Here is a 17083-nt window from a genome sequence, read left to right as displayed (position 1 = left end):
TAATCTCATTCCAAGACAAAGACAGAAAGCATGTTGGAAAACAGACATAAGGGGATAGAAGACACAGTATGTACCTCCCTGCCCGCTATGGGAGGAAGACAAAGACTTAGTTTAAAGAAAGACAAGAAGCAACTATCACGACTGATGATAGTGATCCCTTAAACTCATTTCAGCGCCTGTAAAAAGGAAAATAATGAAACAGATTTTAGGTATATATATTGTCTATAATCATGCGGGGAAAAAAAGATTATAGCAATGATAATAAATGTGGAGATATGTTTTACATGAATATTAGGTCCATCTCGGAAAAAGAAATCCATCTGTCTCCATCCCAATAAAAGACTCCTGGCAGGCCCAGGTGAAGCCAAATGGTCTCATTCCAGAACAAGGCCACATACCACATAAAGAGGGTGTTGGGTTTTGAAAGGAAGCAAGAGTTCAGGTCGAATTATCTGACACATCGGCCCAGACAGTCCAACACACCTCCCCTCCTTCCCCTACCCCTAAGAGGAATTCCATCCACCATGATTGTTGTAGGTATCACTTACAAATACTTAAAAAAAATAAAAGTTTGACCAAGGTGGAAAAGGTCAAACGGGGAATAAAAGTATGTTTATTGGTTGTTTTTTTTTTAAATTTCAAATTGAGAAACTTGAGAGCAGGCACCGTTGTAAGATCTAAAAAGTGTATAATAGATAAGGTGCCAGACAAAGCAAGGAAGAAAAATACAAGAAAAAAAAAATCCCCAAAAAATCAATTTGCCTCGATTGAAGATCCTTATTTGTTTTTAAAAGTTTTACTGCGCCGTGATACATTTAAGGCATATCATCGCCTGTAAAAAGGAAGTAATAGGATTCAGTAGTCTGATGTCACGCCGTCCGGCAGCAGCGGCCATCTTGGTTCTAAACAAAGAAAATCATTACATTTTATTCTTCATGCTGGCTAGAACTTTTCATTCCCTTTTCACATGCCTTGTGATCAGAATGTGTAAAATTCAAAACATGATCAAATTTATGTTGTTTTCTTTTCATCTGGAAACGCTTTTATGCTCGCCGGAGAAATATTTCATACGGGCGTCCGCCATTGTTCCGATAGTTTAGAGCCAGTGTTACTAAGTTACCATGCGTCATTAGGAAGGAAGTGACGTTACGACTGTTGAAGAGTATTGAGATAGTAAAAAAATATTGAATTACAAGTAAAAGCAATCAAGAAAAAGTAAGGCGAAGAGGAATTGTTTGTTTGTTTTTAAGGGTTTTACAGCGCTTGCAACACATTTAGGTCATATCAGCACCAGTCAAAAGGAAGAAAATTGGAATAGTCAAAATTTCTAGATTTACAATCAACCCACCGTTGAGTAAGACAAAGGGGAATTGGTTCCAATAGGGAATAGTTGTAGATTCCAAGAGCATAACATCAATGTACTTAGATTGAGATCACCTAAAAAGTCTCATCCTCCAGACAGGATAGAGGAACACACTCAAATGCTTACATTATACCTTCAAAACCCAACAAATATGACAATACATAACAGAGAGATGGTTTACAACGAAAAAATTGTCCCAAAACTATTATTATAGATTTGACTGTTTCCCTTCCAGCCAAGGACCCCGCCCAGGGAAAGGACAAAACCAAGTGATCTAATTCCAAGACAAAGACAGAAAGCAAGTTGGAAAACAGATATAAATATAAGGGTATAGAGACACAGTGAGTGGGAGGTCAAGAATCCCAGCCAGTTATGGCAAATCAAAAATTAAAAAATGCAATACAGAAAAACAGAAAATATATTTGCACAGTCTGTTTAATGGCAACTTTTGACCAAAAAAAAGTATATGACTCATTGCATGCAATTTCAACATGTAGAGGCAACTGGTCACTACGTATAATTTATTCAAATTGCAAATGAAGAAAATAAGAAATGATCCCTTTAGAATTATATTATACATCCATCCTATAAAATTCTCATTGCATTGAAAGGAAGTCAATATAATTTTTAGTTCAAACTACTTTCACTATAAACCTTTAAACTGTCGAGTACATTGAGTTTGAATAAAATCAACAAATTCTATGGATTCAAACCTCATTTATTTCAATTTATTCATTCTGTTACTTACCATTCACAATGATAGTATTTAACATATAAAAATACTCTACAATGAATGTATGAAGAGGGATAAGGAACCAATGGGTAAGTATAGTTTTTGTTACAATTCTGTCTTCCCTCAGTATATTACTGTTTGCTAAACAAGCTAGTGAAAAATATTTTTCACAAACTATTTCATTCTCAAAAAGGATTGCAGTTCTTAATATACATGCATTTGTATAAGATTATGTATACAACAGAAAGGGTGAAAAAAATAAACATGGGGAAAATAAATTTCAAATGTTATTCTTCTCCGTGTCCTAAGTGAATTTATATTGGATTTGCATGACAAGCTATGGAATATTTATTTATAAAATATAACACGACTATATTATTTTTTCCAGGAATTGTAACTTTGGTCAAATATTATTCTTTTTAACTTATGCGATCATTCGTTGCATAAGAATGAAAACATTATCTTTTTCAATGTATTTTTTAATATATGGCACTTTTTATTATCATTTATATACTTTTTACTTTTTTAATTTTTTGAAACAAATGTCATATCATCTTGAAGGAAAATGTAGATGATGGACCAGCCTAAAGTTATTGATCAAGAGTTTAATGCACACACAAAAAAAGTAAAAAAGAAAAAAAGGCTAGTATTTTTTGTTTGTTTGTTTGTTGCTTTAGGTCTCTTCCAACACAATTGAGGTTATATGAGAGACCGCTGAAACAAAAAAACAAGCAATCTAACAAAAATAGTACAAATGTCAATCAAAAGCATAACCTAAAGATATCATAAGCTAAATTATAAATAACCAAGAACAAACAGGCAGAGGATTTACAGGAAAAAAAATATCCCCTGTCAAAAATACAATCACAAACCAAAGAAGCAGGATAGGCTAGTAAAGAGAAGAAGAAACGACATCACTATCGGATCGTACACCCATGCGAACATCATAGGTATATGATTCAAGGGTGATGCTCCCATCCAACCACCCGCAAAGGCTAGTATAAACAGAAGGTTGAAGTAGAGAGATTCAATGAGATCCATCCAATCTGTCTTGCTTCTCATACAGATAAAGAAATAGGTGATTCACTATAAGGGTTATGGAAACTTAAATTCTTATTTATTTTTCCAAAAATGCGTTTCGTTTTTGGAAAAAACCTACCTGCTGGTATCAAGTTTTTTTAGCAATATTGAGAAGCACTACAGACTATCAGGAAGAGACCATTAATTGTTTTGTTTTGTTTTTTGTTTTTATATGCAACACCGGTAGTAATGAAACAATTTATATGAAGAGGGAAAAAATTTGAGCATATAGTACAGTATCCATTAAACATGTTCAACGCCCTTAACAATTGGTCCCTAGACCACAGGACACTTAACATGTAGGACGGGACATGATACCAGTTACTGGTGTTAGGCAATATTACAATTTATTTCCAACAGAGACGTCTCTGGTAACAACCAGATACTTATTTTTCACCCGATTAAGGTGAGAATGTGAATAAAAAGCTTTTTCCAAGGACTCAATTATGCCTCCTCATAGTGTGACTCAAATCCAGGTCCATCAGATCCGAAAGTAAATGTTATATGACAAGACCACATAGACGCAGAGAAATAGAAGTAAATGACATCAATCTATACCTAACAGAGCAATAATTATTAAAGATGAAAAAATTCTATGCCAAGAAAAAAAATTACTAATAGTCTCATATGAAATAATACAAAATGACATGGAAAGGGATAACAGCTACAAGAATTTAGAATAGACAGCGAGTTTTTGGTTTTCTTTAGGAATTTTACGACATGTATGATAATATTTGTAGGTCATTTCATCCTCTGTAAAAAGGAAGCTTGTTTTTGTTTGTTTGTTGCTTTAGGTCTCTTCCAACACAATTGAGGTTATATGAGAGACCGCTGAAACAAAAAAACAAGCAATCCAACAAAAATAGTACAAATGTAAATCAAAATCATAACCTAAAGATATCATAAGCTAAATTATAAATAACCAAGAACAAACAGGCAGAAGATTTACAGAAAAAAAAAAATCCCCTGTCAAAAATACAATCACAAACCAAAGAAGCAGGATAGGCTAGTAAAGAGAAGAAGAAACGACATCACTATCGGATCGTACACCCATGCGAACATCATAGGTATATGATTCAAGGGTGATGCTCCCATCCAACCACCCGCTAAAAAGGAAGCTGATGCGGAGAAAAGTTGTAGATCTGAATTAAAAGTGCAAAGAAAAGGCAAGGCAAAGGAGACTGGTTCAATTTGGGAACTAAAGATCCCATGAGATAACTATCAATTTGCCTATATTCACAATACCTTAAAGTTACATCCAGGTACGGACAAAGGATCCCAATATAAAAGATACACTCAAATGCTTACAAAATCCAAATACATTCAAAACAAATAACTATAATAATGCATAACAGAGAGATGTTTACAAGGAAAAACATATAATCTCTCAAACTCCCTTTAAGCTGAGGATCCTTGCCTGGATCAAGGAAAGACGAACAATCTCAATCCAGAACAAAGCCAGAAAGCAACATAAAAAGGGAAAACAGATATGATATAGAAGACAGCTCGAGTGACCTCTTTGCTTACCATGGGAGGTCAGAAGACCCCACCCCAAAAGATAGCGAGTTTACCTCCCTTATTGGCACCACAAGAGGGAGGTAGGAAGTCATTTGCCTGGGTTACTTATGCTTATTCGTCCAGTGACCCTTTCTGCTAAATGGATGTGAATGTAAAGCCAGGATTATGTCTTTTACAACACCAAATAATAATTACAAACTTAAAATTAAAATAAACCAAAAACAATTACACATACCATCACCCAAAAGAGAAAATGATATCATAACGTCAGAGACACGATGACAAAGAAGCTTTCTTTATCATGTTAAATTCTTAAATTTGGCAAAGAAAAATATAAAAAAAGGATTTCCACAGAATATTTTGTTCCATATAATTTGATTCAACTTTTTTTTTAAATCACTTTCTCTTTAACTACTCTAGAAACAATATTACAAAATCAGATTTTTTTTCTCTTCCCCCCCCCCCCCACACACACACACACATACACACACACCTTTTTTTTTTATTTTTGAAAGGGTTGAAAAGCAGATCAAAATAATTTCCATTAATTCTTTAAACGGGAATGAACAGATTCACAGCATTATGGAAATTAAATGTGATTCTAATTTTTATCTAGAGCACACTTTTGTTTTAAATTTGACATGTGTGAGAAGAATTAAAAGGACTTGTGTTGAATTGATACATCTAACATGCACTATATAAGGCACATACACTTTGGTATACTTTTAGTATACCTCAGCATACCCTAGTTTGATCAAAAAAATTAGATGCTAAAAATGTTGAATCTCAAGCTTCAATAAAATCCCTGAATGACTTAACATAATACTATAATTTATGTTTATGAATAATAACATTTCCGCATGGAACACCATTTGGAAGAACATGAGACCATAAAGTTTTATTAAATGTTGGAAATAGTTGCATCCCTTTTCAATATAAAGCCATTAGAGACATCCTTAATATATTCCACACACCATATTGGCAGGCAAAGCTACATCTGCAAAGACAATAAGACATTTTAACAATAATTAATAACTAACAAAATAACATTTATAACATGTCTAAATTACATCAAAAACAATATTATTGTTAATCTAAAATCCATTCATTAACAAAATTGTTAAACAAGGCCTTGGTCCAAACTGTTTACAGGAGAATCATACTAGGAACATAACTGATCATTCTTGATTGTTTTAAAGGTAAGTGCAATGCTTAGTGACCCTGTCAAATAATTAGATTGGAAGATATGGGATGACAAAAGGATGCTACTCTGATTTGTGTCTGCACAATTCCAAGAGCTCGTCAGCCTTGCCTCTATCAAAGTGACAAATTAGGGAGCAGGCACTGGTGTAAGATAAAGATCTGAAAAAGCGTGTATAAAAATGCCAGACAAAGAAGCGAGAAAATTAAATGAAAAAAAAAAGAGAAAATTCCCAAAAAATCAGCTAATCCTCAGATGAAGCATGATAATTTTTTGGAATGATTTTTTTCTTATAATTTTCTCTCTGATTTGTCTGGCGCTCTTTCATATACACTATTTCAGGTCTTTAATCTTACCCCTACTGCCTTTGGTATACAAGTACATCTCACATAATGAATGCAGCAGGTTACAGCGGACATCTCTTTACCTTGCAACAGCTGTCTCATTGTACTGTGAGATTTTCAGTAAGTCACTCAACATAGTTCAATCGGAACTATTCTTATGGAAAGCAAGATTAGTTATTACTCGAAGAAAAATTACCTTCAGAGATAAATATAAAATTACAAATAAAATTCAGAATTATACTCATAAAAGATATTTTGGGAAAATCATTATAGATCTGGATTAGTGAATAAGGCAGAAAATGCTATGCCAAGAGTACATACCAATTTGTTTAGGATATGGAAGATTTAACTCTTTCATGATGGAGATAAACTCATCTTTGGGTTTAGACAATCTTGGGTTACACTCTTTTTCCTCTCCAACAGTTGATGATGTTTGACCTGAAAAAGAAAAAAATATAAAACTTTATGAAGAAGGGAAAAAAAGGCAGTTATAAGTCAGAAAGTGATCAGGTTACCTGTATCATGGTGGAGGCAGAAATAGCGCTGATTTTTGGCTGGGTTACAGCAAAGGGCTAATCATGACTAGGATTTTCCAAGTCTTTATCATTTTTCCAATTCAAACCAAGTTAATTGTTTACATACTTAATATCACAGCAAAGATTCATGTTTTTTTGTTGTTTTTTTAAATTTTGTTGTTGCTTTTAAGGGTTTTACGGCGCTTGAGACACTTTTAGATCATTTAACCGCACAAGTAAAAGGGAGGAATATATGATAATTACACTTACAGCACCCGAGAAAAGGTAAGACAAGGAGGAATGGTTAAAATAGGGACAGATGTTGATTCCAAGAGTAAATTATCAATGAGCTTTTTTTTAATCACATAAAAGTCTCATCCAGACACCTGCATAGGATCCCACCAGGAGGAATAGACTCAAAATGCTTACAAAACATGATATTCAAAACAAAACAAAAATATTACAGTACAGAACAGAGAGGTGATTTACAAGGAAAAGAATATCATCTCCAAAAATTACTACACATTTGACTGTTTCTCTCTCAGCCAAGACACAAGCCAGGGTCAGGACAAAGAAAGCAACCTGAAAAGCATATAAGGGGAGATAGATGACACAGCAAGTGACCTCCTGCCCACCATGGGAGGTTAGAAGACTCCACCCAGAGCAATGATTCAGGAAAATAATTGAGGTAATGGGGAAAAATATGACCCAATGCCTCGAAACGGTACTATGTTAGGGTATTGAGCTGCTAAAAAAATTGCAATATTGTTAAAACAAGACCAATAAATGTTCCTCACTTTAATTTGAATTGACTCGCCAGAAGTTAACAATCGATCCATCAATCTTCTTCAGCCCCATGAAAAGTTTTTTTTTTTTTTAAGTTATAAAAAGACATTTGCTTAACACTCTACGGTATGACTGTTATTGTTAGTGCAGTGACCCACCATCCATCATCCCAGTCAACAAGCATCCTTGATAAGCAAGAAGAAGATGAACTGTGGCATTTCTAGGCTTTAACAAAAGCTCACCTCGATTGTTTTCTGGACCATGACTAAGTCAATATCATTATATTCCGTTTAATAAAATTGCAATTGTATGGTGTCCAAGTTATTGGAAAAGGGCTTTTGTTTACATTTTTACTGTCATCAATTTATTTCACCACTGACATCTTTGAAATCTTAATTTCATTTGCCAAAAGATTGTGTTAGTCACTCTGCTGACCTAAAAGTTATTGAGAGTGGTGCAAAAAACAAAACAAATGCGAGTTTGAAAAAAGTTCAGACTATTTTGTTTACCAGCATTTATAGGTCTGTGAAAAATATGAGACTCTGGTTACATGTTTTTGTTTTATTGAGAGCAATAGATATTGTATCTAAAAGTGACAAAAACTAACCTTTCCTAATTCTTGATTTTGAAATCAGTGTTTGACATCTGGCTCACTCCAAATAACCGGTCACAAATAATTGAATAGCTTCACCAACATAGTGCAACAAATAAAATAATAAATAAATAAAATAAATTTTAAAAAATACAGACATGCCCTATATTTGAGGTATTTAGACAAGAGATAAATTCTATGTCCAGCCATAACATAAAATGCTTATCGGTCATCGTTGGGCCAATGATTTCAGGAGCAATGAGAAATTCTAGAACCATACAAAAGCATGATAAATTGTAAATTTTAGTATTTTGATTTGTTACAAACTGCTGCAATCCAGCATGGGAACATTGCAATATGTTACAATAAGGCTGGACAACAAGTGGTCGTTTTGTTTTCATTACTCTTGTGGATTTGACCCTTCTTATTCTCAGTATCTTACATAATATTGTTTTCATCTTTGCTATTACTATCCTACGGAGATTTTGTTTTGTTTTTTTTCTTCAAATTCTGAATGCACATCTGTCACACTGCCATGTACTTCTTTGCAGGTCTGATAACCCAAATTATTATGCACTCATTGTACTCTAAAACTAATGAATATTGTCCATTACAACAATGTTAAATCAAACCCAAAATTATCAAACCTGCAAATATTGTTCACGTTGGGTCATACTTTTTACTCAGCATATAAAAGAAAAAAGAAAAAAAAGTTCCAAGATTTATATTTGGGACATCAGAGAATAATTAAGAACTCGCAAATAAAAAGTGTTGACACAAAAACTAATTCGTAATATGTACTTCTAAAAATTATTAATATAAACACGCCAGTAATAAACATTAACTCATTTCTGAATGGACCAATTTGAATATTTTATCACATGTATAAAATTGGTCATTCTTGCTTTTATTGTGAGTACTACTCTCTCTCTCTCTCTCTCTCTCTCTCTCTCTCTCTCTCTCTCTCTCTCTCTCTCTCTCTCTCTCTCTCTCACCTTTCCCCCTTCTCTCTGTGTGAACTTTTTGTCATTATTATTAGTAAATATATTGAATAAATAGAAACAGGAAAGAGGAATGGAAAAGAACAAAGAAAGTCGGCTCACTAATTGGAGACACCGAGGATGTACAAAGAAGAAAACAGCTATCAAACGCCGCACTCAGTAAACTCACCAATGTATGGATTAGAGGTGACAAAATAAAGAGAAAAACCAAACTGAAACTGTACCATGCTCTTGTAAAACCGGTACTTCTGTATAACTGCGGCACTTGGGCGTTGACAAAATCCGAAGAAGAACATCTGGATGCCTTCCATCGCACACAGCTAAGAAGGGTACTGGACATCAAATACCCCAAAAAGATCTCAAATGAATCACTCTATAAGATCACAAAAGAAAGACCAATCTCCCTTGACATTTTACAACAACGATGGCAACTTTTCGGTCACATACTACGCAGGGACAAAAACATACCAGCAAACCAAGCCATGTCGGGATACTTCCAAAAACACGGGAACCTTTTCAGAGGAAGACCGATCACAACACTCCCTGTGATCCTAAACAAAAACCTCACAACACTTGGACAAAGCATTAGTCTCATAACGGCAGGGGACCTTGAAAATCTGAGAACCCTAGCAGAGGACCGGCAATATTGGAGACACCTCACACAGGAAATACTGGAAACAGCCAAGGCGACCCGATCTTTCGGTCGAGACGCGAAAGGCATCTAAGTCAAGTCAAGTAAGTCAAATATATTGAAACAATGATCAGCAAAAGGAGCAGTTGTATGTCAAGCAGACGCTTTCCCTTACTCCGGATGTGCCTGAAGAATGCAAAAGCAAGAGAGAATTTTTGGCTTGGTAACATGCATCTGCAAGACCAAACAGTATGAACCCCTGACAGGAATGGTGTTCCTCCATCAATTAGACATTAAAACATGAAGGAAATATGAAAGGGAATGAAGAAAAGGAAGAAGAAGTATATGATACAATCTTTCAAAGTAAAGCAAACAATGCCCATCCCAGAACAAAAACACCAGCCTTGGGAGCGTTTTAAGAACAGCATCGGGTTCATATTTTTCAAATGGGTCAATCGACAAAGAATATCAATGCTTTTTTACTTTCTAAATCTGATAGGACAAGGATGTGATGTTGCAGAGTTTCTGTCAAGATCAACGATTACCAGATCTCTTGATGTGTGACCACTGAGAATCATCTGCCTTTAGATCTGTAGCTAGTCTCCATTGTACCAAGTTTAGTGCTAAATAGACACCAAACTTGTCTCCAAATTGACAATAATAAATATGAGCCTTTTCGCTCTTAAAAAAAAATATTAAACAATGCGATTCACCAATTGAGTTGTTTTTACTTTTAATAAAGTAAAGCTTGGTAAATGACCAGATGGGTGATAATGAACTAACACTAATTTTCTGGTCTTAATATTGTGTCCTTTCATATATATCATACTCAACTCAACAAAGCTGTAAATGAGTAATTAATAATGTGCAATGAGAATAATGAGCATTTAGTTTCAAAACTATCTGATGCAGGATCAAATGTGCAAACAATAGAAGTGAAATAGCTTGAATAACATATTTCCATATTGTCAAAGTATTCAATTACAAAAAAAAAAAAAAAAGATCATAAATCACTTCTTATAAAGTTAAAACCTAGGTACAAAACAAAAATTATCAATTTTAATTCATTAAGCAGTTTTGGAGTAGCTCAGGATAATCTACAATTTTAAAATAATTAGAAGTTCATGCTGTATAGTCTGGGCCATAGTTTACTTCAAGGTTGAATGATTAGATACCAATAAATTGTGTGAAAATTTTGATTTATCAATTGTATACTTTTATTTATTCTCAGCGATGTTTAAAAAGTTAATGATATCTAATTTATAAAAGTTAAGCCACCAAAAATCACCTGTATAGTCATGAGCTGGATAAACTTTGAAATTTGAAGGAAGAGAGAAAATTTGTTCGTGTACAGAACTGAATAGAGTCCCTGCATCTCCTGTAAAAAAAAAAGAGGGGGGGGGGGGTAGGATAAGGGTAACATCACAACATATGACACAGGGAGGTTACTTTTACCAACTCAAACCTTATGGTTGTGTAAAATGATAAACGAAAAAGATTCCATGACTTGCCTTGATCAATCAACATTTTTGATGATTGACGTTACAAAATATAAGTATAAGATACTTTTTTTTTTTAATTGTTCTTTTACTATATAGCCAGAAAATGCCATCAAATTACGAGCCCATGCCAACATTACATTACATCTCTAATCTCTCTTCCTTTCCTTTTAAATAGCAAAACCGTCAATGACAGCAACAAAAACAGCAGCAGCAACAACAACAACAATCATAATAATAACAAAAATAATACCGACAACAATAATAATAACAATAATAATAAAAATAATAATTTTAAAAAATAATAAATAAATAAAAAACAAAATAAAAAATATAATAAAATAATAAATAATAATAATAATATAATAATAATAATAATAATAATAATAATAATAATAATAATAATAAATAATAATAATAATAATAATAACCACAAAAAATAATAATAATAAAATAATATATAATAATAATAAAATAATAATAATAATAATAATAATAAATATAATAATAATAACATAATAATAATAATAATAATAATAATAATAATAATAATAATAATAATAATAATAAATAATAATAATAATAAATAATATAATAATAATAATAATAATAATAATAATATAATAATAATAATAATATTAATAATAATATTAATAATAATATTAATAATAAAAGTAATAATTCTTTCACTATTTCTTTCAAACATTCCTTATCTAAATTCATTTATCATACTCTTATCAGGAACTAGCGGTATTGAATAATTGGCAGTAGACTATATTTTGAAAACATCATCCCTGGTGGAGATTTAGAAAGATGTTTACCTTGTTGGAAATCGGTTCTACCACAACCTCTGATCAGTAAGGCATCTCCTGTGAACACCATTCCTTTTTCATGCCAAACATACGACATACAGCCTGAAAGAGGTTTGGATTATTTGTTGTGATGATTGTCTCATGTTATATCATCACCTAAATGATTATACCTTCTTTTTAAATATGAGTAATTCTTGAGTTATAAAATAAGATAGAAGTGTCTGAGTATGACAACCTTTCTGAAGCACTGGGGGAGGGAAACATGTTTCCAGACTTTAAACACAAACACACACACACAAACACACAAACACACACACACACACACACACACACACACACACACACACACATAGACATAAAGGAATTGTATTCCGTATTCATAATGCAAAGACATTCATGGAGATCATTTAAAAGGAAAAGATATCTCACAGACAAAGACACTATGTAAAATGACACAAACCACGATCTGGGTAAAATCAAGTTGTCTCACTCCAGTAAAAGGACTGAGAGCCACTATAGAGTACAACAAGACTCTGATCAATGACAATATTTTACTAAGGTACTATGCCAAGTGGCACGGAGATGCTCAAAAAGTGACATCAATGCTTCACAGCAAGACGTCCTTCGCCAATTATAAATCCTTTTTCTTTTGGGGTGGGGGTGGAGAGGTAGGGTGTTTCTAGACTGATTATTCTGATATCATAGCTTCGTATGTGAGTATGTCTTCTGGGTAAATTCATGTCAATATACTAGACATTTAATGTTGAAAAGCATGATGTCAATATAAATATTGTCTATTGTCTATTAACTTTTTTTGGGTTATTAATAACATAAGAAGAAAAAATTAAGAAATATAAAATAAAGTACAAAATTACCTTCAGTGTGGCCTGGTGTACTCCTGGCTTCAAGTTCAAACTTTCCAAACTTAATTTTGTAACCGTGCTTTATTTTTTCATCTGCTTGAGCATTGCTAACCTCAGAGATAACACTTTTACATGTTGGTAAAACTTTCTTCAGCTCTCCAGTTCCTGTCACATGATCCGCATGGACATGTGTATTAACTGATAAAGCACATGATAAATAAATTGAGATAATTCTTTGCATGCTTCCCTTTTTCCCTAATAAGTACATGGACTAAATAAGCCTATGGGACTTGCTTAATTCTAGCTATACTTCAAGCTATATTGTCATGAAATCCATATGAAGTGATTACATATTTATAAAGAGCAAGGGTAAATTAATTTTCAAACTGTAATTTACTTAAGTATAAAACTATTGATACGAAAAGAATGCATCTTACTTTGCCAACATTAGTAAGACTTTTAGAAGCTATTCATAGAGGACTTTTAATGATGGTATTAATCTTTTAAGGAAAAGGAGAAGGAAAAGGAAAAGTTTGCAAATTAATTTCTGGATAAGGTTTCATGGATCTTTAAGGATCGATCTGTCGGTTTGTTTTTTCGTTTTCTTGTTTTGATGTTCTTTCATTCCCTGGCAACTGGTATCCAGTTGGTTTTGGATATATCTCCCACATTCTACTGAGGACCTAATACCTCCTGAATCATTTGAGCCAATCATATATAAAACTGTCTGAAATGCCTAACGATATTGGCATCTATTTTAATGCACTAGAATCAGAGACACAGTGCGAACATTTCTTGTATATCTCAAACTATTAATCTGACATGTTAAAAATCTCTGTCCAGATAAACAGGATGTGAGGGGATTTACAGACCATAAGTCGAATGAAGAGAACTACAGCAGAGTTGTCTCTCTGACAGGACTGCAGGAATCCTTCCAGGTCAGGAATCCTTCCAGGCTATCATCAAAAGAAGAAAATGGTCTTTGGCCACATTTCACACCATGAGACATTGACAAAAACATACAAGGGACCTTGGATGGAGGAAGGCAGAAGGAGAGGAAAATAAAGTGCTGGATGGACAATGATGAACAGCTCAAAATTAATGAGGACAGCTAAATAAAAATCTGGTCCTGATATGTTTCACCCACGCTTACTGCTCTCATTATCAGAGGAACTCTCTGAACCATTAGCTATACTGCATCAAAAACTACATGATTCTGGTATACTTCTAACTGATCAGGTAGAGGCTCAAGTGACACCACTATTCTAGAAAGGAGATAAGACCAATCCTGGAAACTACCGTCCTGTTAGTTTCACTTCTATTGTATGCAAAGTAATGGAAAGTATTGTCAGAGACCGCATCATAGAACATTCAGTCTAACAGTCTCAACAAGCTGCTATCAGATTATCAACATTATCATCATTAATCGATGTAATCTACCTAGACTTTGCTAAGGCATTCGACTCTGTCCCACATGAAGCTGGAAACATGTGGCATTCATGGGAATACTCTAAGATGAGTTAGACACTTTCTTTTAGACAGAAAACAGAGCATAAGGTATAGTTTCCGGCTGGGCAGAAGTGGTCAGCGGGGTATCACATAGTAGCGTCCTTGGACCAGTCTTCTTTGTCATTTTCATTAATGATTTCCTAGTGTCCTATCTAGCTCATCCAAGTGTTCAAAGAACGCTGACGACACCAAGGTATATAGCAAAGTGAACAAATTAAGTGACAAGGACAATCTGCATAAAGATATTAACAAACTAGATCAATAGCAACTAAGGTTCAATGCTGGGAAATGCATCGCACTACACTTAGGAAGGAAATACTCTCAGCCTTATTATGAAATGAGAAATCACCACCACAATAGCACGACAGCTTTCAGTAAATCTAAATTTGAAAAAGACCTGGGAGTTAACGTTGATACCGAACTTCATTTTTCAAAGCAAATTGAGATCCAAGTAAATAATGCCAATAGAATCCTTGGACTCATTAGATGGTCCTTTATATTTCTCAATTTGGAGTCCATGAGAATGCTTTTTAATGCTCTAGTTTGGTCTCACCTGGAATTAAGCAACTCAGTATGGTCACTAAAATATGAAAAGAACAAGAAGCTGTTAGAACGTGTGCTCCACAGAGGACCTAAGATAATACCTCCCATAAAAGATAAATTCTATGAAGAACGACTGAAAATGATGGGGAATTCTCAGTATGGCATATAGGTGCATCAGAGATGACATGATAGAAACATATAAATTTACGCACGACCTGTACAATGTCCAGAAGGGATTATTTGTGTTTGCTGACAGTAGCACCAGAGGCCATAAATATAAATTTAACACAGCCAATGCAACACATCACTCAAGCGGCATTTCTTTAGCCAGTGTGTAATTGATCAATGGAACAACCTTCTAATCTCAGTCATGGAAGCTTCAAATCTCAACGCCTTCAAGTGGCAATTTGAGAGCCTCTCTTAGATTCAGTTTAGTTGAGCCCCCCATCAAACCGAGATTACAAAGAATTATCCATATCCTAGATCAGCAAAGGCAATGAAAGCCTAATTCTCTGGACACACTATACTCTACTAACAGGTATTTTTAAATTGAATAATATACCCTTACACGAAAGGAGCTGGTAATTACAAAAAAGAGACCATTACAAAGTGGATTATTAGTTTTTTAGAAGACTGTGACTGTGACCACTGTATTACATACTTAGGAATGTCAGTCTCCATCCTGATGAATGATGATTGTGCTATGATTACAATGTTAAAAATGTACTCAAAAGATTTTTGAATTTTTAAATTGTCCACAAACCTCCATATACCAGTTTTAATCCTAGATCTTTAACAAGCCTGGCATCTCTTTGAACAGTTTCATACACCGGATCAATGAGAATGGCTTCCTTGGTTTCTGCATCTGCTAGCAGGTATGTGTAAGTGTAAGACTTGTATTCCAGAAGCTGAGAATAGATAACATTGTTCCTGTCACTATCCTGATACCATTAATCTTGGTATTAATGACCCCCCCCCCCCCCCCTTTCCCTCAATCTCTACATTGGTATTTTCCTCCTTTAAAAAAATTTACAAAGATGACCAATATTATAAATAGATGAAAATTATGGTATTAGATAGATTAAATAATTTAAAAGAGGAAACATAAAAATAAAATTCATTAATTATTGTCTGTTATTGTTATGCATAAGTGTCTAGGCTAGATCACACTGTCTTAGAAAAAGTCTTACCTGACGGAAAATTATGCTTTGATTTGGTGAGTCAGAATGCATCTTTCTATTTTCAAGACGATTCAAAATCCAAGTCAATCTTGTATTCTTTTCTACAAGCAGGATATTCTTAAAAACAGAATCACATCGATTTAAGGCGACAAGCCTTGGCATAAACTTTCTCAAAACAGTAGCCATTTTAAACTAAAATATTTTAAAGCGCCAAATAATAACGAATGAAACTTCAAAAAGCAAATGAGGTCTTAAATTACTTTAAACTTAATTTAGTATGAAGATGTAGGGAAAAAAATACAGTCCCTCAGTTCACTCTTCAGTATTGTCATTTATCAGTTAAACAAACTAAAAAGGACCAAACACGTTCACACACACAGTACAGCAAGTGCAAGAATTCTAATACTTGCTAATTATCCAGTCCAATTCCTATATACAAATCATTTCACAGTATTTGGGATAATTAATTTCCTTTTGATTCGCAACATGTTTATTTTAATCACGGGGATCCGTTAACTGCCGGCTCAAAGTTGTAGGACCGATTTGTGATCAAATGTTTGAAACAGTGCTTTAGCCTATTTTGTGAAGTGAGATCGAGATAGGCACTGCTGATGAACCGATGAACTTAAAGATAAATTACCTTGACCCTAAGTTTGACCCCATAACCTTCGCCTCGTGTCAACAAAACAAATGGTTACACGTCGCTGTCGCTGTCCTCATTCGACCTGTTTGTGCTCTTCTTGATATTATGCGTTTATGTAAAAATGTTTCTGATTAAAATAATCTGCCTGCCAGATCAATCGATCCAGCATTAGTGATATATAAGAGAGAACTAATCACCCAAGCGGCTGCCTAAAAACAATTATGAACACGGCACAAATGAAGCTGAGCAGGAAAGCTTCATAATCATAA

General features: G+C 33.9%; 1 protein-coding gene across 5 annotated transcripts in view; it reads right to left on the bottom strand.

Moving 5' to 3' along the window:
• The window catches only part of LOC144960174 (persulfide dioxygenase ETHE1, mitochondrial-like), a 165306-nt gene that overhangs the window by 147017 nt on the left and 1206 nt on the right, over window positions 1-17083 (bottom strand). Inside the window, exons 2-8 of one of the 5 annotated variants that reach the window (XR_013642781.1) lie at window positions 16181-16288; window positions 15754-15898; window positions 12951-13136; window positions 12085-12177; window positions 11053-11142; window positions 6561-6677; window positions 3945-5691 (exon numbers count right to left, since the gene is read on the bottom strand). Coding sequence is in view for 3 of the 5 variants with exons in the window: in XM_078893205.1 (XP_078749331.1) it covers window positions 5651-5691; window positions 6561-6677; window positions 11053-11142; window positions 12085-12177; window positions 12951-13136; window positions 15754-15898; window positions 16181-16357 (849 nt within the window). In the remaining 2 variants the exon portion in view is untranslated. Of the gene's footprint in view, window positions 1-1780; window positions 5692-6560; window positions 6678-11052; window positions 11143-12084; window positions 12178-12950; window positions 13137-15753; window positions 15899-16180; window positions 16776-17083 lie in introns of those variants that run through there. The other 4 variants (XR_013642779.1, XM_078893218.1, XM_078893205.1 and 1 more) reach the window with 4 other exon arrangements.

Source organism: Berghia stephanieae, chromosome 1 (genome assembly GCF_034508935.2).
Source record: "Berghia stephanieae isolate SIO BIC M18660-M18661 chromosome 1, UCSD_Bste_1.3, whole genome shotgun sequence".
In the NCBI taxonomy this organism is placed as follows: domain Eukaryota; kingdom Metazoa; phylum Mollusca; class Gastropoda; order Nudibranchia; family Aeolidiidae; genus Berghia; species Berghia stephanieae.
This window is presented reverse-complemented; position numbering and strand designations above follow the sequence as displayed.